This window comes from Syngnathus floridae, chromosome 5 (assembly GCF_059516105.1).
Source record: "Syngnathus floridae isolate MCC-2025c chromosome 5, RoL_Sflo_1.0, whole genome shotgun sequence".
NCBI lineage: Eukaryota > Metazoa > Chordata > Actinopteri > Syngnathiformes > Syngnathidae > Syngnathus > Syngnathus floridae.
The window spans coordinates 8267027-8288221 of record NC_142417.1 but is presented as its reverse complement, the minus strand read 5'-3'; the positions used below and the strand labels follow the sequence as shown (position 1 = coordinate 8288221).

The following is a 21195-nucleotide window of genomic DNA, read 5'->3' as shown; positions in this document are numbered from 1 at the left end:
CGTATGTCTCTCATAATTCGAGCTCTAGCTAGAGAAGAAGAGCGTAGGCTCGTCACACGTGTTTACCACATCACTTGGAAATATTTACCACATTTGTCCGTTTCTGTAGTGTTAAGCCACAAATTTAGCAAAATGCCGAAGGTTAAAGCGGAGAAGAAAAGCAGGCAGCATCAAGAGGTTAAAAACCAAGGTACGGTTTCCTTACGGGAGAAGTTAGCGCTAGCATATTTCCTAATGCTAGTAACAATACGAAGTGGATAATCATGGGCTTTCAAATTGTTTAACATGACTGATTTTAAGCAAACTTTAGGAAACCTCGTAGGGAGCATGCGCGTGATAAAGAAGAACACAATTTTAGTGAACTGTCATGCCGCAAACATTTTCTGGAGTTTCTTAATTTGCTATAGAAATGCGTGTTAATTATTTCCTACAGTACGACACGAGATTCGTCGTACCGTAGGCATATTAAGTAGAGCTATTGCTTAACATAAATTGTACAAATCGTCTGATTTCAGCCACATAATATCTGTTCCCAAATTTCGGAGTACGTCACGAAAGCGTATGAAAAAAGGGATTTTGTGAAACAATAAGACAATTCATAAAATATTAACCAATCACGTCTTCTTGTGATGTGTTAAAAAAAAATTACTCCTCCTTTTGAGAATCACTGTCACGAAACAACAGAATAATGGTTAATTTGTGTGTTGCAGGTATTATGTTCAACACAGGAATTGGTCAGCACATCTTGAAGAATCCTCTTGTTGTTAACAGCGTCATTGAGAAGGTTAGCCTGATGGCAATTTCAATTAATCATTTCAACACGACTGCCCTAAACTTTGAAGAGTGAAATCTGCCGGATTTCTTTGACAACTTACCTTTGAGGGAATGCTCTGATAAAGGGAAAAAATCCAGGCTCATATAATTTAATGCATTAAAATCCACAAAATGAGTGTCCCTCCTCGTTTTCAGGCTGCACTTAGGCCAACAGATGTGGTTTTGGAGGTGGGACCCGGAACTGGTAACATGACAGTGAAACTACTAGAAAAAGCTAAGAAGGTAAGAAAGATTGATTTGAACTCAAAGCTTCTACAAATTGTGCATTGCCGTTTAGTGCTGAAGTTGGATTGAACAAATAAGCACAAGACTTTTGTGTATTACAGGTGGTGGCGTGTGAGTTGGATTGCAGATTGGTGGCGGAATTGCAGAAACGAGTACAATGCACGTGAGTTATCGATTAGCTGTAAATCTTCAAAAAGTCAAAGTGTGGTGTAATCAAAATGTCACGTCCTCCGACAGACCCATGCAAGCTAAACTTCAGATTTTAGTTGGGGATGTTTTGAAAACAGACCTGCCCTTCTTTGACGTGTGTGTGGCCAATTTACCGTACCAGGTAAACATTTTTCTTGCATCAATTCTAACTACCTTCTCCAATAAACATATTTCTTTTTTTAACTGACAGATTTCATCGCCGTTTGTCTTCAAACTGTTGCTTCACCGACCTTTCTTCAGGTATGAAACCTCATTTTCACGTACTTTCTTGTCACGTTTTGCAGCTCATGTGTGTGTCTTTCTCAGGTGTGCCGTGTTAATGTTCCAAAGAGAGTTCGCCATGCGTCTGGTGGCCCCACCTGGAGATAAACTCTACTGCAGGCTGTCCATCAACACTCAGCTTCTGGCTCGTGTGGACCATCTCATGAAAGTATGTGCAATTCTAGTCGATATTTTACCAAGAAGAAACTGTTGTTGATTTTATTTTTCCCAAACAGGTTGGGAAGAATAATTTCCGTCCTCCTCCAAAAGTTGAGTCCAGTGTTGTGAGGATAGAGCCCAAAAATCCTCCTCCTCCAGTCAACTTCCAGGTCAAGTTTTGTTTTGGAACTCTTACAACATGGGTGTCAAACTTGTTTCTGTCTTGGGACATTTTGTAGATTCGGTTTCTCTCAGAGGGCCGTTATTACAGTGAAACCAAATAAATGTTTCATCGTCTCATCATATTAGCACATATTACACAAAAATGATAATTACCAGCTTGGAAAGGTAGTTACTGTAAAAAGTGGAGAAAAAAAAAATTCTTGCAAAATGTTATTTATTACACATGACAAACATTTTGGTACAGATTTTAGCAAGGGTCATGAAAGTTCACAGATATGGTTTGCTTTCACGGGCCACATAAAATGATATGGTGGGCCAGATCTGGGCCTTGAGTTTGACACCTGTGTTTTACAAGACTAAAGTGGACATTTTAATAATGCATGGCTTCTGTTCAGGAGTGGGATGGCCTGGTCAGAATAGCCTTCGTAAGAAAGAATAAAACCCTCAACGCCGCGTTCAAGTGAGTATTGTTTTACATTGCAAAACGAGAACTGCTCACAACCAAAAATGCTGGATGTAGATTTTTGTTCAGTGTACAGTAGAAAGGATTGCACACAATGTTGATGTGTAAAGCGGATCAAGTCACATTGAATTCTGGAATGTCCAGGTCGACTGCAGTGGAGCAGCTCCTGGAGAAGAACTATAGAATCCACTGCTCTGTGTCCAATGTGGTGAGTGCAATGAAATGGAAACACCAACATGTTTTCATACTTTTGTGACACGCTGGCCGCAATGACGACACATTGCACGCTTCGTTTTGACAGGAGGTGCCAGCAAACTTTAGCATCAGCAAAAAAGTAGAAAGCATCTTACAAGAGGCAAATTTCAGTGACAAGAGAGCAAGGTCCATGGACATAGATGACTTCATGGTGTAAGTTGAATACTCCCTCATTTTAATCTTTCAGATAATCTGCTAAATGGCATTCCTGCAAATCTGAGCTACTGTCTTGACAATCATGTTAAAATGACATCGCTCAGGAAATAGGAGCGACAACTATTTTAATTACATAAGGGGTCCTCGGTTTACGACAACCTTGAGTTATGCTGTTTTGTGTTTACGATACACGTCTATTATATTTAAAGCCTTTTATTCGACCTAAGCGGTTTTGGGTAATAAGCACCGTAAAGACGTCCTAAGATACGCTATTTTGGACTGTTGGGTCGTCTCTTGCAACGCTCCCTCCTTCCAGTGTGCAAGCCAACCATAGAATAAATGGTTTTCTTTTGTTTATTACTGTTTCATTTTATTACTGTTCCAACTTACACCAAAATTCGGTTTACATCGCCACATAGGAATGAATTGACGTCATAAACTGAGGATCCCCTGTACATCCAAGAGCATTCTTTCACTATTCATGAATAGATTTCTTACCCATTGCACATATTTCTACTCCTCAGATTGCTTCATGCGTTCAATGCAGCAGGGATCCACTTTTCCTAAAGGCACACAGCCAGGAAGAGACACCAGTGATTGGTGTTCCACAAGGACTAAAGTATTTCTTTCATCTAGAGCCCTTTTAGAAATTTCTTATTGTAAATAAAAGATACGTGAAGAACTCATATTGAGATTCTAATGTCACCGAGCATAATGGACTTGGTTGTAAAGATTAGAGGTATCGAATCCAGGTTCTGAAAGGAGAAACGCTGCCACAATCTGGTTTAGCTAGCTAGCTTCCTGAAGCTCCTTAGGGACATCCTTTCCACTATGCCACAAAACTCAATTTTAGTGTTTTTCACTATTTACATTTATTGTAGTTTTTCCTTTCCAGTTTTTAGAACAAATAGTAACGGGTGGAAAAAATGTTGACTGTAAGTTTAGAAACTAATGGCACAAATGAAAGTGAGCGACACGTAAAAATGTCTTTCAGGGACACTCAAGGAAGAAGCATTTTGCACTGCTGCTTCTTCCTCATGAGTAAAAAGTGGAATTATGGAGACTGCATTTCAGACGTGACTATATAGTGACAAAAATAATGATGCCATAACATTAGTGCACATGCAGACTGTACATGTTAGCTGGGGCAACCGTAAATCAAACGCTGGTTTTGTGTGGCAAACCATGTCAAAAAACAGTTTGAAAAGTACAAACAAGTATTAAAGAAAATAATTTAAGGAGAATAGTTAGACAACTAAACATTCTCCATGAAAAAACAAAATGAACTATTTCCTTTCCCATGTGTTCTTCCTAAATAACCATAGCAACACAGTCAATTTCTATGAAGAGTCATCATAACAGTTGCAAATGTTTGAGCCTGTTGGGAAGGCCAGTCCTTTTGTTTGTGCTTCGACAAACATCCGTCTAGTGGTTCTCTTTCCACATCTTCAGTCTCACTAAAGAGCACGTGGCCTCTTAGGGTTGATCTGCTTGCTGGCCTTCTCCTCCTCTTGAAGAGCACAGCGGAATGATTTCACTTTATCTAGGTGAAACAAAGGAGTACAAGAGATCGGTGTTAAGAGATATGATGGAAACAGCTCGGATGTGAATCTGCTTCAGTCAAACCTCGGAGCTCAGTGAGGATGTCTATCTTCTGGTCCAGGATCTTCTCCAGCTGAGTGGCATATGATTCTACATCGTAATCCACCTCTTCTGTCATCTTCAAGAGGTCCTTCTCGTCCTCCAGCCATCTGATGGACTCCTGAAAATAGGGGGAAAAAAATATTTCTATCATAAAATGAAGCAATTTAAAAGTACTTCAAATTTCTTCAATGGGCTAACCTGGAAAACAGCCCGGTGGTCCTCAAGGACCTGCTCCTCCATTTCCACCAACTGAGAGACAGCTTCGTGGAAGGAGAAGAGCTGAGGAGACACTTCCTCTTCCTGGGAGGCAAAACAGACTGATGAGCTTCATTTGGATAATCCTAAGACCTTTTTAAATAGTATTTTGGTTGATTAATTTAATTGCTAGATGAACAAAGATAAATATCTAATCAACAAATTAAGTTAAAGTAAATTAGGTGCTAATCTTTATGGTGGCTTGGTTGGTAATCAGAGGTAAATGTGAAGTACAAACTGCTCACTACTTACGTTCTGCTCACAGAGCAGCTTGAGGTCATCTCTCTGCGGCGAACTGTTCTGCCATTCCTCATCTATAAAGTCCAGCTGGTTGACTGTGTGGATGTTGGCACGGCCTCCCTCCATCACCTGGTTGTGGTCCACGGTAAGTTCCTTCACCCTGAACACCAAAGGAACATTGATCTCATCAGTATTGATCATATTTACTGAGCAGTCCCACTTAGAGAAATGCTGGTGGTTGTTTGATGGGGACAGGATGGCGACATCGTAGGAGCAGTGATGTCATGCATGGAGAGGAGTGGCTTGTGCAAAAGTCAATTATCTTGCTGGGAGCTTCTCCCTCAGTCACTCATCTATACATTTTCACTATTTGTGACAGAAATTCGCACCAAACTTACGAGGTTCTTATGTATGGCCAACGATGGTCATACGTCCACTCAAAGATGTGAGAACGAAAAGGAGAATGAAAAGAAAATGTTGCCATTGCAGGCAAAAAAAAAAAGTCAGACGGTGAATAGAATTGAGTCACGTGCAGATGAAAGTGGAAAAAGGCTGAAAGATGTGTCCAGCAGTAAAGGGTTGCTGCCGAAACAGAATATAAATTGTGTCTGTAATACACTAAGTGGCCACTGCATTAGGTACTCTTGCACAATGGGATCCAATACAAGCCCTGCAGCTCTGTCATGAGTAGTCATAAAATGTTCATTGGATTTCTTTTTCTTAATTCTATTTTACACTAAATCAATCAAACATTGATTTGATGAGAGGCACAAATACAAGAGGAAGACATTTTCATTACCCAATTTATGGTGGTGAGAATGAAGCAGGCAGTGTATGCATTGAGTTGAATGGGAATAAGACTGAGGTGCACTACATTATGTCCGCTTTACTTTATTTAACTGCCAAACTACATACTGCTGCGCTGGCATGCTCTTAATTTTGTTTACTTGATTGTCTAAGGAAGCGAGCGAGACATTTTAAAAATTAATTTAGCTTTCATGCCTCCCCTAAGTGACAAACTACGGTACGGAATTTTTGATCCAACTCGTATTTGATCTCATTGTGCTACCTCGTGCATACCTGACAAAAGCTCATGCGCTAGTGTTTGTGTAGTGCGGTGCAAGCGCTTGACCTGCCGGGGGGAGTAGCAGCAAAGTCATCGTACTCAAAGGTATTGGTGGGAGAGTGCTCAGGGCGACTCCCCTGACCACCCTGAGAGAAGGGGATGTCTGACGGACTAATCCCAAACTCCTTCACTCTACGCCAGGGCATAGCGGGGCAGCGTGGGAGAGGTGGGAAAGGGAGAGGCAAGAAGAATAAAGGGAAAGAGTCAGACAAGAACCACCAAGAATTAGGAAGCACTTTCACGAGTAAAGCTCAGCGTCCATCTTCGTTAAAGGCAACAAGGGATAGGATGTGGTCTTATAGGACAACAATTAAACTGTGGAAGGTGAAGATGAGCACCTGTTGGCGTAGCGGAGCGTGTTGAGTGTATTCTCGCAGGATGTCATACCAGGAGAGATTGTTGCAATCTGCCCAAACACAGACAAATAAAAGTCAGATACAGACTGTGCGAGGGATACATGGAGCCATCTGGATGCAGAGCTAATGGACTCACCATGCACGTACGGGAATTTTCACCAATGAAGGAGTCCCGCAGGACCTGGGTGAGTTTACTAGCTCGGAATGGAGTGTGTGGCTTGTTGCGGCCAAGAGCCCTGATGCACTCCTGTAAGAAGACAGAGGGAACAAAGATTATTTTATGTTGTAACATACGTACAGACGAGACGCCCATTTGACTTTGCGCCAACCTTGAGGGCCAGCAGGCTTTTGTTGATCTCGGCACCCTCCAGGCGAGTCTGGCGGTCAGAACTTGAAGTATCGGCGCCCCTCTCGTTCCCGGCCAGGTCGATGAGGGAGAACTTGCCGTGAAGCTTGCCCTTCCTCCGAAGAATGATCTGGAACACGGCGTGGCTGCGAGACGAGTGGGCGTTGGCTGATGTCTGCCCCGATGTCCTGGGGAAAGAAGAAAACCATTATGTACGTGGGTTTAATGAAGTCTATCACATGAAAGAACGAACGAACGGTTTCAACTTGCGTACCTGCAGCTGTTGCCCACTTCTATGAGTTTCAGGACATCATCTGTGCACTTGACCTCCTTCTCCTGAAGCCCCACAACCTGCACTTGCTGTTTTCGGTCTTCCAGTACCCTCAGTTTAGTTTTGCGATTCAGGAGGTCAAACACCTTACAAAACATACACAGTGGAGTCGACAGTGATGAGCTCAAAAAAAAAGAAAAGAAAAAGGACAAACCAACGTTGTTTTATCCTCACCTTTCCACTGTAGATTTCAAAAAAGGTTGCATACACTTGTAGCTCTAATTTCTTGTAATTGGGTTTCTTCAACATGAGAAATACATCCCGGGCTGGACATAAAAACTTTTGTTGAAAGCCAAAGTACCTGTAGATGCTTTTTAAACGTTAACCCGTGGCCTTTGTCTTACCAGCCAATGCATAAATTCCTTTAGAGCAGTCTTGGTTCTTCCCAGAAAAATCGCCACCCATTGTCTAAAATATAAAAGTTTGAGGAATTAAAAACTAAAAGTATTTTTATTTGAACTTGCCATCTCCGTGAAAAGCTACTCACATGAGTTTTACCACTTCCTGTTTGCCCATAGGCAAAGCACGTGGCCATGCCCCTCTCAAAGATGGTCTCCACTAATGGTCTGGCAGTGAACCTTCAGAGAAGAGAACATCATACAGCCGCTTCATAATAATTTTCATCTATTGAAATTCAGATGCAGGACAAGCAGCGGCAAAGAAACTCAACCAACCTGTAAACCATCTCATTGGCGGTGGCATCGTCAAAGGCGTAGTCGAAGCGGAAGGTTTGGTTCTCCAGGAAGCGAGTCAGGTCTACCTTCTGTTTAGGTTCGTGGACCATCACCACGTCCTTACTGGGGATGGTTATCACATCCAAATCCTTCATGGTGAGCTCTGAAACAGAAACCAAGAATTAGTGACCCAATCAACAAAACAGCTAAGATTTGAATCAACGCACCTTTTCTATTCAGTGGACGTTTCCTCACACATACGCATATTCGATGTTCTTCGATCTGAGTGGCGCAATGTTAAAATGTTACGTTGATGAGTGGGAGGGGTGTCAAGTACTCGACATTAAGTCAAGAAGTAATGCTTTCTCCTCACCAGATCGGCTGAGGTCAGAGGTCGGTAGTCTAGACTTGCACGGAAATCTCGAATCATGCACATGATCTCATAATTAGGAATGGTGGTGTCCACCTCCTGCGAGAAGATTTGGAGAGACAAGATGAGGTCATGCCTTACGTGATTGTTGACATGACTTTGTAGCCATCCGTATACCTGAGCCCTCTTTTCCCGCAGCTCCTGCTGCTGAAGCCGACGCTTCTCCCTTTTCTCCTGCAGTTTCTCCACCTCCTTGACACAGTTTGACTTCCTCCGAGCTGCCAAGAGAGGAACGAAAACCTTTAGGTTTCTCGTGACAATAGTAGTATTGGTCAAGCAGTGCTCTCTTAGCACCGCCCTCAGTCAAAATTTGCCACTTCCTTTTTGCTAGGTGTATGTATTCATGTTTTCATGTATTCAAGATGGCCACCTTGCTCCTTTGCAATGTGTGATGTACACGAAACGGACCAAACAGTCCCTCCTCACAGGCTGGTCTTGTTGGATGACATTTTCTGTTTCCAACTTTCAACAGTCTGTTCCAATATGACGGAGAGCGCAAACAATGATTTGGATTGCTGCGTAATTAGGCGATGTTAAAACCTCCATCTGTGTTTCAGGCCATCTTACTCTACACTTTTCCTCAAATTTGGCTCATCTGACTCTACTTGCTGTACTTAGTGTGATTAAGGTTACAAATAAATAAATTAGTAATTTAAACATGACAATTTCAAGAGGTAAAATGAAAGCAATGGCCCCGGTTTTGCTGCAAAGCACACCTTGCCCCTCCAAAGAAAGCACTGTAATAACGTAGGCCTGGCCTCCTGCTATCTCCAGTCCCAAAGAGGAGAGACTACCAGATCAGAGGGATGAATAATCTCCCTCTAATCTAGGAGGAATTAATGAGCCAGGTCAGCACCAAGACAAAGAAGTCAATCGGGGAAGCGGCACCATAATCAGAGGCTGTCGCTGAGGCAGCAGGTGGCGGAAAAGGGAGCTTTCCTAAAAGATGAACACCAAGCTACAGAAAAAAACATTTGTTTGCTTCATGTGCCCAGAAGATTCTGTGCTAGAGGCAAAAAGATGGATCAATGAAGAAGCAAAACGCTTTTGAAACTGTGTGGCCACAATTCCTCCCTGCAAGGTTGGATTTGTATCTGAACTACATCACCAACACACGGATGGCTCCAAACGGTCAACTTCTATTGGGAACTATCATACAACAACCAAGACGGCAATAAATAGGTGATACATACAAAGTTGTCCAATCTCCTTTCTGGTTAGCGGCGGGTGTAAAGATTCTGGAATGAACGTGGTCAACAAAGATAACATATTCAAACTGTACCATGGGGCTTACTTTTCGACAACAAAAACACCGGTCGGGGTAAACGTGCAGGTGTTTCGAGCAAAGTAAGCTGCCTGAAAAGCCATACATGGTAGTGAACGGTAAGGTGAGAACGTGAACGTTACCGTTCTGCAGCTGCTGCTGTGTGGGAGCCTGGGGGGGCTGTGCCTGCTGCGATAGAGGGACCACTGCTGACTCAGCATGTTGAGACGGATGGAGTCGGGCCTGAGTCGGAATTACTGCAAACCGACAAAAAGAAAAATCAAACATACAAAACTGTTCAGCCAACAAAGGATACTGCTATTTGTTTTTTTGCTTGTATTTTTTTTGGACTCAAAAATTTGACAATAACAATTATACTAATGTATTGGAAAAGGTTTTTTTTGGGTTTTTTTCAATCTGCAACCCTATTGCACATGTTGTAGAGTCCCTGATTTAAAAAAAAAAATGGAGGTTCTTGCAGATGTTTGATGGCTATCTAACCTCCTCGAATATTAATAGTGCTGTTTTTCTCAATTCTTTTGGTTTAGATTGTAGAAGGCCTCGCCAATATGTCGTTATTTGTGCCTCCATCATATCATTAACTTTATTTGAGAATAGCAAAATATGAAACTCACATTATCAACTCCAACTACAAAATAACTGTTGAATTTGTCTTGGCAGTTTTTCGGCCGTCTGAAACAAACCTCTACTGTCCCTGGAAGGAGTGTCAATTTTCGAAGGTGCTATCGTCCCACGATTCTGCAAAAAGAAAGCAAACCTCATCGGTGAGCTATCACATTGTATATGTCTAATCTAAACTATTTGTATCCTCTTCTGTATTCCTCGTTTACTACCCTAATTACAAACCTAGTCAACTGTAGTTACAATCAGTGAGACAAGATTAGTGCTGATTAGAGAGCACAGGCCTCTTTTAATCACGTTGGTGTTAGTGACTGTCAATTTAACTAAAGGCTTTGTCAAGCTGCGCATCTTTTGTTCCAATCAGACAGTGAAGCAAGATAAGTGTATGTTTCCGTGATCATGCGCTACAAGCAAGATGCCCATGACTTTGCTCTGATGTTTAATTAAAGCTGTGTATAACCCAAGATGATAAATACATTCTGGTAGTCAGACATATTAATAATTCAAATCAATTAAAAGTAGGACTCGACTGTAATCACTGGGACAAAGAGTATGTTGTGCCATTAAGCTGTCTTCAATGTTTTTATATAAATCAATATGCAGCGCAAAGTATTACCAGCACGGAAACTCACCTTTGCTATTTTATTGACCTTCACACCAGTTATCGGAGGAGGAGTCTCTGGACTCCGGACAATCTCTTCGTCTGGACCCACATCTGGGTTTAGTGTAAATATGCTCTCCAAATCAATCTGCCCGGTAACAGAACAGAGGACAATTACGAGTCAATTACGCCGAGGCTTCGAAAGCCAACCTTGGCTCGACAATAAGTTTCTCTTTCTGGATTTAGTTCATGCGGTTTAGTTGCGTAATCATCAACACTCTTGACATCCTTTAATGAAATATTCAGCGCTTTAGAAAACAGGGCCTATGTCGCTGCTGGAGCCTTGAGCAGCAATGAATGGTGGTTTACCTCTTTCCCTTTTGTGTCTCCGTGTTCTATCCACTCCACCGTGACGCTCTCGTTGTCCTCATTCAGGGACGTCACCATCGCCTCGTGTATGCGTCCTGCCCAAGCGTAATGGATAAAAACGTTAGAAAGATGGCACCAATTTGCAGAAGTTTAAAGATTTTTTCAAACACTGTTTTAAACAAGAAACAACCAAATGTGACTAACACTCCCAATATATTTTAGTGCTATTTTTAGACAGATTGGACGTGTTATAATTAATGGGAGTTGTCCTCTTGCCATTTTTTCATAACCATGACTTTTCACCATTGAAAAAAACTGGCCAAGAAATAAACCACAGTTGCAGGAATGCTGCATTCATGAGAACACGATGACACACGATAAGATCTCAAACGGCTGAATGCTTAATAGAAGACATTGTGAGCACGCCCTAAATCTTCTTTCAAATTAAAAAACGAAAATAAAGGGCTTAATGTAGGTGTGTACCCGATGTATGAGTGATTTTATACTGTACAGTACAGAAGTTACTCAACTGGTTAAACCAGTGGTGTCACACACAGAAGGGGGCGGGGGGAATAAAGATTTATTGAACCAATAAGTACAAAACTAAACCTTTATTGAACACAGATGTGAATCAAAACAGTGCAGAATATAATTCCAAAACGAATCCCAATTCAAAATATAAACATGCTGCAAAAAATTTTCAGTAAAGACGGAAAATAATAAATTTCTGAAATCTTCTATCCTCGGTTGAGATGTTTAATACCACTTTTTTTCCCCCCAAACGAATACCAGTACTAGTGTTCACTCTGAGTACATGTGTTACCAAAGATACACAAAAAGTAGGTCTCACTGAGAACAAAAGAGTCAGCTGTTATTTGCTCCAACTTGCAGCGCGGGCCAAACCACACATAAATCCGCATGAGAACTGGATGTAATTGCGAACCAGGCCAGATGTGGCCCGCGGCCTGCAAGTTTGACAGTTAGGCTGTGTCTCATTGTAATCATGACGCTTACGTATGTAACACGCACAACTACGGTTGCTCCTGCTTCAATTAACTTTGGCATGCAGTCTTTGTAATTCCACGGACGGCATTCTTTCAAAAGTCGGTCATCCCGAGATTGATTTTATGACGGGGGGGTGATACCGTCTTAAGAAAATTCCTCTGCAGGTGTTTATGTAAATGCAAATATAGGTCACGCCAGCTACTACTGTTCTTCACTACGCATGGGCAAGCATACTATAAACTTCCACATTTTTCAGAATGGTGACCTTTGGTCACACATTGTACTCCAAAAGTCTTCCCAGAAAAGAAAAAGTCTCAGGGGTTATATAAAAAATCTCGAGAAAAATGTACATTTTCTTCCATTCATACCGCCATGAGCTACACTGCTACATCACACACTTGGTTCTGTCACAGCAGATAATCTGAAAGAACCCATTGTGTCCACTGTGTCCCACTTTAATATAAAAAAACAGGCTGATACTTCCCAGTCGTTGAAGGAGATGTACCCACCTCTGATACGACAAAAAGCTCATCAATTTAAGAGTCCATCAATAGAACGAGGGAAACTAGTTAATCACCAACATGTTTCGTTTTATGCTGTTATAAGAAGTTAAATTGTAGTTGTCAAGAGGAGATATGTATTTTTAAAAAGCCCAGGAGCTGGTGCCAGAATTAAGGATGCTGACTGCAACAGATGGGTTGGTGGCCTGAATCTGGCGAGAATCTGCACGAGTCTCACATCACCCCCCTGCTGAGAGGGAAATCCCTATTCTGGATGCAAAGCCAGCCAACTGAGAACTGCGTGGACTCAAATCGTTTTGCTCGACACCACCGCTTTTACATTTGAGGACCGATTGCGAGAACATGTCATTGCACTATTACTCGCACAGCACAGGAGATGGTTTTGGGATTAGATGAACAAAAAAAAATTGCCAACATATCAGTGCCACTAAAAGTGCTGATGACACATTTCTAGAACCTTTCTGTTTCTTAATATTTTCCGCCACATCTCGATCACAGAAAGTCACACACAGAGACCCAGTTTAATCTAACAATGTTTCGGGGGTTTTAATAACAGCCCCTCTGACATTTTTTTGTTTTAGAATTACATAGGGGGTCAAGATAAAGTTCTTTTCTTGTGGGCCAACATGGGCTCTGCGCAGTGGCAGTACATCTGTAGTAAATAAACAAATGATTATAATCTATGGACCACGCACGATTTTAAGAAAACAGTACGACTTTGATGTTGTAGTTGGGCACTGGGTTTCCATAGCAACTGCCATTTACAAGGTCGAGATCCGCCATTAACGCTCGAGCCAAGCAAACCGAATTGGAAAAATACATTTTCAGGGAGACTCGTACGGTTAATACTTGACACAACACTGACATCCCGTTTCGGATCTCCAGTAAGGAAGCCGGTCACGTTAGCATTAGCCATTAAGCTAATCCCCTGTTAATGCTGCGCAATGAAGCGCTACCGAGTAAGGTTGGAAAGGTGTTTTTAATAAAAACACGTTGAAAACGCAAGTTTATGGTGGTTGATATTCACATGGTGAATATATTTTCACATTATATTAACGTGCTTGATGGAACGAATCAAAATGAGAACGCCGTGCTGATCAAGAAAGATGAATCAAAATCGCAAATGAATGAGACTTGAGGGGGGTGTCACATCCAAGCACGTTGGCATTTCCTCGCCAGCGAACGTTTTTCCATCAGAAAGAACCCTAGCTGCCTTCAGCAGCACCACAGCAACAAAGCTCCCCTAACAACTTGGGCTCGACACCGCGACGAAGACAAGAGCAACTCGCCTCAGACTTACCATCACTGCGCTTTATTTCCACATACGTGCCGACGACAAGCTTCCCAAACGCCACAGCCATTCTACATTCCCTGTACTAAATTAAAAAAATAAACGGGTAAAAAGCTCCTAAGCGAGGTCAGAGAAGCAGCCGAAGGGAAAGCGAGGAGGCGAACAGCGAGGAGACTGCCCGCAGAAGCTCCAGCTCACAGGCCAGTTCCGGTGCAGCGTCGATCTACTTCCTGTCACAAACCGGAAGTAAACAAAGAATCGGCTGTCGGGGTTGGCTCGCACTAGTTTCGGCACGACGACGCACGATGCTAAGTGACTGATGTGATTTTTCTAAAGTGGCGTACTTTGTGAAATGACGTGAAGTGATTGATTGTTTCATCACTTTGATACACTCATCAGAGCAAGTTACGAATTTTCACAAGCGTCACAAGCTGTTTTTTTTTTTTTTTATTCTAGTTAGCGTTTGTGGTGTGGTAAAAGCCACCCGTCATCATGTACTGCACCTCTGTTTCTGAACTGACCTAATTTCATAATGGGCGAGAAAGAGCATTGGTCTGTATCCATGACTTATTTACAACGTTTAATCGTCGAACTGAATTTTATTTCCCGTCACATGGCCATTTTTTTTCAGATTACATCCAATAATAAAACAAAGAACACAAATAGAAATATCCAAAACAATTACAATAATCATAATAAAAACGGGGTAAAATAGGGGAAGAAGGACAACTAGTATGTCATGGACCAGAATGCCAGCCTTACGGTATATATAATGCAGTATGAAAAAAATCCAGACACATTATTTTAACAAAAGTAGCACCCCTTTAATATTTGGGTATTGGGCACATTCTGCCTCACAGTTCAGAGGGGCCGGGTTCGATTCCAGCCTTCCTGTGAGGAGTTTGCATGTGCACCCCATGCCTGCATGGGTTTTCTCTAGCTACTCCTTGAGGATAAGCAGAAAATTAATGAATATTTGTGTCTTTATTATAAAATAAACACACGTTTCAGGGCAACTAATTATTTACTCACAAATGTGCCAGTTACCATATGATATGATTCTTGTTAAATCACTGCAAACTCAATTTTGAATCAAGGATAAATTGCAGAGCTAATGTCTAAGTTAATACACTGTTATCACAATGGCTCACGCTGAAATCTTACTCAATGCAATTTCCCAAATGCATTGACATACATCTGGAATAAGTTACTACAGAAAAAATATCAACACATTAACCCTTATCACCCTCATAGCTAACTCCCCCTCCACTTTCAGAGGCTCGAGATTCTTCTTTTTCTAGAAGCTACCAGGTTACTCTGGGGGTCCTCCAGCTGTCACCCCCCCACCCCAACACACTTGCATCAGGCTTTGCTACAAAGTTCTCAGCTGTCTGTGCCCTAAATAAACCTTATCAGGAGGAGACCACTTTTGAGAGCAGGGTTGAATTTGTCACATATACATTTAATTATTTGCTTTACTTTAAAATCCCTTCAGTATTACTTTCTGCAGCACAAGTAATCTTAAAAGTTTAAGAGAATCCTGTATTTTTTGTTTATTTGGTTTTTTTCTCAGGGGAGCTTGTGTCTTGGTTTCTCCCCCCACCACCCTACATCATTCATGAATGGGCCACCGTGAGTTGTCCCGCCTCAAATATAAATGGGCTTCTCAGTGGAGCCGGTTACAAATATACAGTGTCAATCTCATCCGACTGAAGTTCTGGGAACGGCAATTGGAGGAAATATTGACTTTAAAGAGAAACAACATAAAGGGTATTGTATATGTTTTGTTTGCTCTCGTGTGTGTTGTAAAGGCAGAACATTAGTCCATTAGCAAAGCAGAATTTGTTGCACTGCTCACGGCACCGTGCCCAAAAAAGGCCTGAGGGGAGGCCATTTAAAGTTACAGATAGCATGTGCATGAGATAGCATGTGCTTAGCCATTACTACCCAAGACCCAGGTCAGCAGGCCACTGATTGCAAACGATGGTGAGAACACATTCAATTAATCGATTAAATTGGTCAATGTTTGTACCTATGCAATTGATTGCTGACTATTGAACTGAATTATGGAATGCTTGATGATCTAATTGTATCCCTGGTGTTTTTTTTTTTTTTTTCTCACAGATGGGAGATCCAATCCAGTTAAAAGATGAGGGAAACAAACATTTCCAAGCAGGAGATATTGACAAGGCTATCGAGTGTTACACCAAAGCAATCAATTTGTCTAAGGACAAAAACTTGCTGGCTGTTATTCACAGAAACAGATCTGCCTGCTATCTAAAAAAGGTAAGGACCTTAACTGTAACAGCTATAAAGTATTTGCAAGTCAATCTTACCAATGTGATTGTTTTAACAGGAAAAATATTCCAGCGCAGCCACTGACGCATCCAAAGGTACTGAATCATAACAAGTAATCAGCCCAAAAAAAAATGACCCAAACCCATTGAAACTTTGTCCTGTGTTAATTTTATCCAGCTATTGATGTTGATGCAGCTGATATCAAAGCCTTGTACAGGCGCTGCCAAGCTCTGGAGAAGCTTGGAAAACTCGACATGGCCTTTAAAGATGTACAGAGATGTGCGACCATTGAACCTAAGAACAAAACTTTCCTGGAGACTCTCCGCCGGTTGGGGGCTGAAATCCAGACAAAGGTCAGATTCGAATGGAGCACAATGGAACATACACATGTAGAAATGCAAACTGTTAGATAAAGATATAACTGCAAACGGTTTATTGTTTGAATAGTGCATTTTTAGTAAATGTTGTACATCCATTGTCCAAACAGACACAATCAAAGATTAATTTCTATCTGTGGTTCATATTCACAGCTCAAAACAACATTCTCCACTGATTCAAGGGTACAGAACATGTTTGATATTCTACTCGATGAAGAAATGGAAAAGGAAAAGAAGGAAAAGGTGGATTTTTTTTGTTGTTAGCCAAAAATACAACCCATAAACATAAGATTCTATCTTTAGATTGCATCACATTGTACTGTATATGTATTTTTTTTATGTGAAGGCTGCCAACAACCTGATTGTACTATCCAGAGAGGATGCAGGAGCAGAGAGAATCTTCCAGAACAATGGCGTGCCTCTGCTCCTCAACATGATCGAGACAGGAAAACCAGAGATGATCCTGGCTGCTATTCGTACTCTTTCGGGAATGTGCACAGGACATAAAGCTCGGGTTAGGATTACATATTAGACGAATAGTGTACATGTGCACATGCATACTTTGCTGACAGTCTGGAAATAAGATTATTGTCTTCACTTAACAGGCAATGGCAATTATTCACATGGTGGGCATTGATAAATTGTGCAGCATTATGGCACTTGACAATGAGGAGATTGCTCTGGCAACATGCAATCTTTTCCAATGCATCAACGACTCCCTCACAGGCGGGGATAAAAGAGAATATGGGAAAGAAGAGTCCTTGGTTTTGGGTGAGATTGCATTCATAACTTTTATCTATAGATGATGTTCTTGATGACTGCTAATACAATTCGATTGGCATCTTGATCTTTGGTTTTCTTCCCAGATGCCGCTAAGGACCTGAAGACCATCCTCCTGTCTTTGCTGGAGATGGTGAGCAGTAAAAAGGTGTCTGGCCACGGCAGAGACCAGGCGCTGAACCTCCTGTGCAAGAACGTCCCTCGCAAAGGAAAAAAAGAGCCTGACAACTCAAGGACCCTCTTCACTATCGATCACGGTGAGCCAGAAGAAATCTTTGAGATAAACAAAACGTGACATCTATTTCTTTCATAATTTTATTTTTGTCAGGTCTGAAGAAGATCCTGAAGGTATGCGGTCAGGTTTCTGAACTGCCCGACCAGTTGCCCTTGACTGATAACACACAGCTGATTGCCAGTGTACTCCTCAACCGGCTTTATGATGACCTTACGTGTGACCCAGAGAGAAACAACTTCAGGGACGTTTGTGATGAGTACATAAAGTATGCCCATGAAATCCCTCTCATCATTTCAGACACCAACAAGGTGAATGTTTTTGTTGTCTCTACTGACATCTCCTCCCTTCTTCCACAGATCCAAAATTGACCCTAACGACATGGACAAAACAATTCACGCCATCAACGTGATTTCCGGGCTGCTGCAAGGTCCTTTTGAAGTAGGGAACGCCTTGGTCGGAAGTCAAGGCATCATGGAGATGATGGTGGCGCTGTGCAGTTCTGAACGTGAGGTGGACCAGATGGTCGCCGTGGAGGCTCTCATCCACGCCTCGACGAAGATGAGCCGCGCTAGCTTTATCATAACAAATGGCGTGTCACTGCTAAAGGACATCTATAAGAAGACCAAAAATGAGAAGATTAAAATACGCTCGCTGGTGGTGAGTGTATCCTAGCTGTAGAGAAACACCATTACTAGAAATTGTGCAATTTCTGCAGAAATGTTAAAATTTGAAAGTAATAAGTGAGAATTAAATTGAATGAATACTTTTGTATTTTGTGTTCCAGTACTTGTTCGTACTAATTTCCATCTCCTCCACAGGGTCTCTGCAAACTTGGCTCTGCAGGAGGTGATGACTACAGTTTAAGACAGTTTGCTGAGGGCTCCACAGAGAAGTTAGCTAAGCAGTGCAGAAAGTGAGATTTTACACACATATCCGAGTTATGAAAGTAAAGAATGTTAAAAGTTTAATATTTGTTTCTTTTTCCATTCAAGTTTAATTTAGATCACACAGTCATTGTTGTCTCTTCTAGGTGGCTCTGCAATCCTATGATCGATGCCAAAACAAGGAAATGGGCCATCGAGGGTTTGGCTTACCTAACTAATGATGCTGATGTCAAAGATGACTTTGTTGAGGACGAGCAGGCATTGAAAGCCATGTTTGAACTGGCCAAGGTTGAAAAATGACAAATTAGATTACAGTGTTAACTCGCGATAACTTGCTCTCTTTTCATTTCAGTCGAAAGATAAGACTATCATATACGCAGTGGCTTGCACTTTGGTTAACTGCACCAACACCTATGAGAAGAAAGAAATCATCCCCGAGCTGGTACAGTTGGCAAAGTTCTCAAAACAGCACGTGCCTGAGCAGCACCCCAAGGTACAACAATCTCGTGGACCACATTACATGCACACACTCGTTATATTTAAACTCGCAACTGATTACAGGACAAGAAGGACTTTATTGACAAGCGAGTGAAGAGGCTTCTCAAGGCTGGAGTCACATCTGCTCTTGCTGTAATGGTCAAAGCAGACAATTCCATTCTGACAGACCAGACCAAGGAGATGCTCTCAAGGTATGAAACGAAACAATACTCGAAAGCGATGTGTGCTACAAAATTGAATTTCATATGACTCTGGTGTTGTGTGGATATAAAGACATTAAACATCATGAGAAAATGACTACCATTGTTCCCTAACAACAAAATATTTTTTTTTCTTTTGTCTTAAGAGTTTTCTTGGCATTGTCTGATGACCCCAAAGATCGTGGTATCATTGTTGCCCAGGGCGGAGGAAAGGTGAGTTTAATTTTTGTCTGGTCAATGTCTAAAATTCAGCATTGTGTTAATGCTACGAAAGAACACACACATGGTTTTGGCTCTGCCCTCAGGCTTTGATCCCTCTGGCTCTGGAAGGGACAGATGCTGGAAAAGTAAAAGCCGGTCACGCGCTCGCCAGAATTGCAGCCATTTCAAACCCAGAGATCGCCTTTCCCGGTGAAAGAGTAAGAAAGAGATTAAAACAATGACTATTTGTGTAGTCTTTTCACATGATCTTAACCAGTCTTCCTTTCTGTCATTCCGCTCAGGTGTATGAGGTGGTGAGGCCTTTAGTCAACCTTCTTCACACAGACAGAGAGGGAATCCAAAATTTCGAGGCTCTCCGAGGCCTCACTAATTTTGCTGGTTTCAGCGAAAAACTAAGGTATTGCCCTTAACCACTACCATTATGTAATATTATTGCACACATGACCTGATTTTAGTTTTCATATATCTTACCTTTGTTTTTATTATGACATTTTCAGGACAAAGATCGTGAAAGAGAACGCGCTACCTGATATTGAGAGCTATATGTTTGAAGAACATGAGCAGATCAGACAAGCTGCCACTGAATGCATGTGCAACCTGGTGACATGTAAAGCTGTAAGAACACAAGGAGATAATAACAAACAAGAGAAGTTAATGTGACACATTTACCGTACAAGTAATACATATTGTAGGTCCAAGAGCGCTACTTGGAAGATGGAAATGATAAGCTGAAGTTGCTGGTACTACTTTGTGGGGAAGATGACGACAAGCTGCAGATCGCCGCAGCCGGAGCACTGGCTATGCTAACTGCTGCTCAGAAGAAGCTCTGCACCAAGATGACCCTCGTGGTACGTATCCCAAGTAGTCTTTAGTTCATCAGAGACATACTGTACATGTCACACCATTTCTGCACGACCACGAAACAAATGTTTTGTCAACAGACCGCCCAGTGGCTTGAGATCCTCCAGAGATTGTGTCTACACAACAACCCAATGGTCCAGCACCGAGGCCTCGTAACAGTATACAACATGCTCAACTCGGACGACAGCGACCTGGCCAAGAAACTGATCGAGAGCGAGCTGCTGGAAATTATGTCGGTGATCGGCAAGGCAGAAGACAATCCCAAAAGGCAGGATGTGATCGATGCCGCACGGGAATGTCTGGTCAAGGCTATGGACCTGGGTCTAATCAAACCCTTCGCCGCCCCTTCTTAAACACTGGCCATAAACACATCAATAGATGTTATTCTTTCTTTCCTGTGTTTGTTTTGATGAGCCTTTCCACATAGAAGTTATCACTGGATGATTGATATGGAAAAATAATGCATAAATTATTAACAAATACACAGATTTGCTGATGTTTAAACGTTATAACCTTCAAAATCATATTTGATTTTTCTTTTTTTTTCTTTTTATTTGACAATTTTGTTCTTGTGGATCCCAGGGGAAATTCAGGTAGAGTTAAACTTCTGATTGTAGGGTCCACACACAAAATATCTGACAAGACATGACAATCCCAAAATTTTGTTTTATTGTGTTTGAATCGTATTCGATTAAACTATTAACTTTTCTCATTTGACTTACTCATACATGTGACGACATCTGTTAAATTCTAGAGTAGAGTGCATTTTTTAAACTTTTCATGCATAGTAAGATTCAAGATACCCCTGCCTACATGTTTGTGGACAGTGTTCATTTTATTGAAGGAAAAAGAAATACACATTTTAGGATTAAAACCTTTGCCTCATTTTTTACGAAGCATTGCGCATCTGCTGGCCATTATGGTGGTACTATGGAATTGACTTATTTTCTTCTAATTGCTTTCAATTTTTCAAACAGATTTGCACTTCCCTCCGGTTGA

At 41.6% G+C, this 21195-nt stretch overlaps 3 protein-coding genes across 10 annotated transcripts; 2 read left to right on the top strand and 1 right to left on the bottom strand.

Annotated features, from left to right (window-relative positions):
- Window positions 1-6: 6 nt before the first annotated feature.
- Window positions 7-3432, top strand: dimt1l (DIM1 dimethyladenosine transferase 1-like (S. cerevisiae)). Its single transcript, XM_088375127.1, has 12 exons — window positions 7-190; window positions 711-784; window positions 970-1056; window positions 1161-1222; window positions 1297-1390; window positions 1460-1509; window positions 1576-1699; window positions 1767-1859; window positions 2268-2332; window positions 2480-2543; window positions 2637-2743; window positions 3271-3432. Exons 1-12 carry the CDS (start codon window positions 133-135, stop codon window positions 3311-3313), a joined length of 921 nt encoding a protein of 306 aa, XP_088231253.1. The 5' UTR covers window positions 7-132; the 3' UTR covers window positions 3314-3432.
- LOC148397914 (kinesin-like protein KIF2A) lies at window positions 2070-14130 on the bottom strand. Its single transcript, XM_088375126.1, has 20 exons — window positions 13851-14130; window positions 11025-11119; window positions 10687-10803; window positions 10117-10171; window positions 9556-9669; window positions 8266-8366; window positions 8092-8187; window positions 7946-8000; window positions 7719-7881; window positions 7532-7622; window positions 7389-7452; window positions 7219-7310; window positions 6988-7130; window positions 6697-6901; window positions 6504-6614; window positions 6350-6417; window positions 4898-5045; window positions 4589-4690; window positions 4373-4508; window positions 2070-4289 (listed from the first exon to the last, which is right to left on the bottom strand). The coding sequence occupies exons 1-20, from the start codon at window positions 13909-13911 to the stop codon at window positions 4204-4206; spliced, it is 2103 nt and encodes a 700-aa protein (XP_088231252.1). The 5' UTR covers window positions 13912-14130; the 3' UTR covers window positions 2070-4203.
- unc45b (unc-45 myosin chaperone B) lies at window positions 14100-21070 on the top strand. 8 transcript variants are annotated; one of them, XM_088375118.1, is made up of 22 exons: window positions 14100-14393; window positions 15415-15473; window positions 15653-15827; window positions 15966-16127; window positions 16198-16234; window positions 16317-16492; window positions 16670-16759; window positions 16863-17030; window positions 17122-17287; window positions 17383-17553; window positions 17625-17796; window positions 17888-18188; window positions 18350-18444; window positions 18562-18703; window positions 18768-18908; window positions 18977-19104; window positions 19260-19326; window positions 19419-19532; window positions 19617-19732; window positions 19833-19950; window positions 20028-20183; window positions 20277-21070. In XM_088375118.1, exons 3-22 carry the CDS (start codon window positions 15825-15827, stop codon window positions 20547-20549), a joined length of 2796 nt encoding a protein of 931 aa, XP_088231244.1. In that variant the 5' UTR covers window positions 14100-14393; window positions 15415-15473; window positions 15653-15824; the 3' UTR covers window positions 20550-21070. The 8 variants fall into 8 exon arrangements, with proteins under 8 accessions (XP_088231244.1, XP_088231250.1, XP_088231251.1 ...); XM_088375119.1 differs by having other exon boundaries at window positions 14376-14393; window positions 15118-15473; XM_088375124.1 differs by lacking the exon at window positions 15653-15827.
- Window positions 21071-21195: the final 125 nt, after the last annotated feature.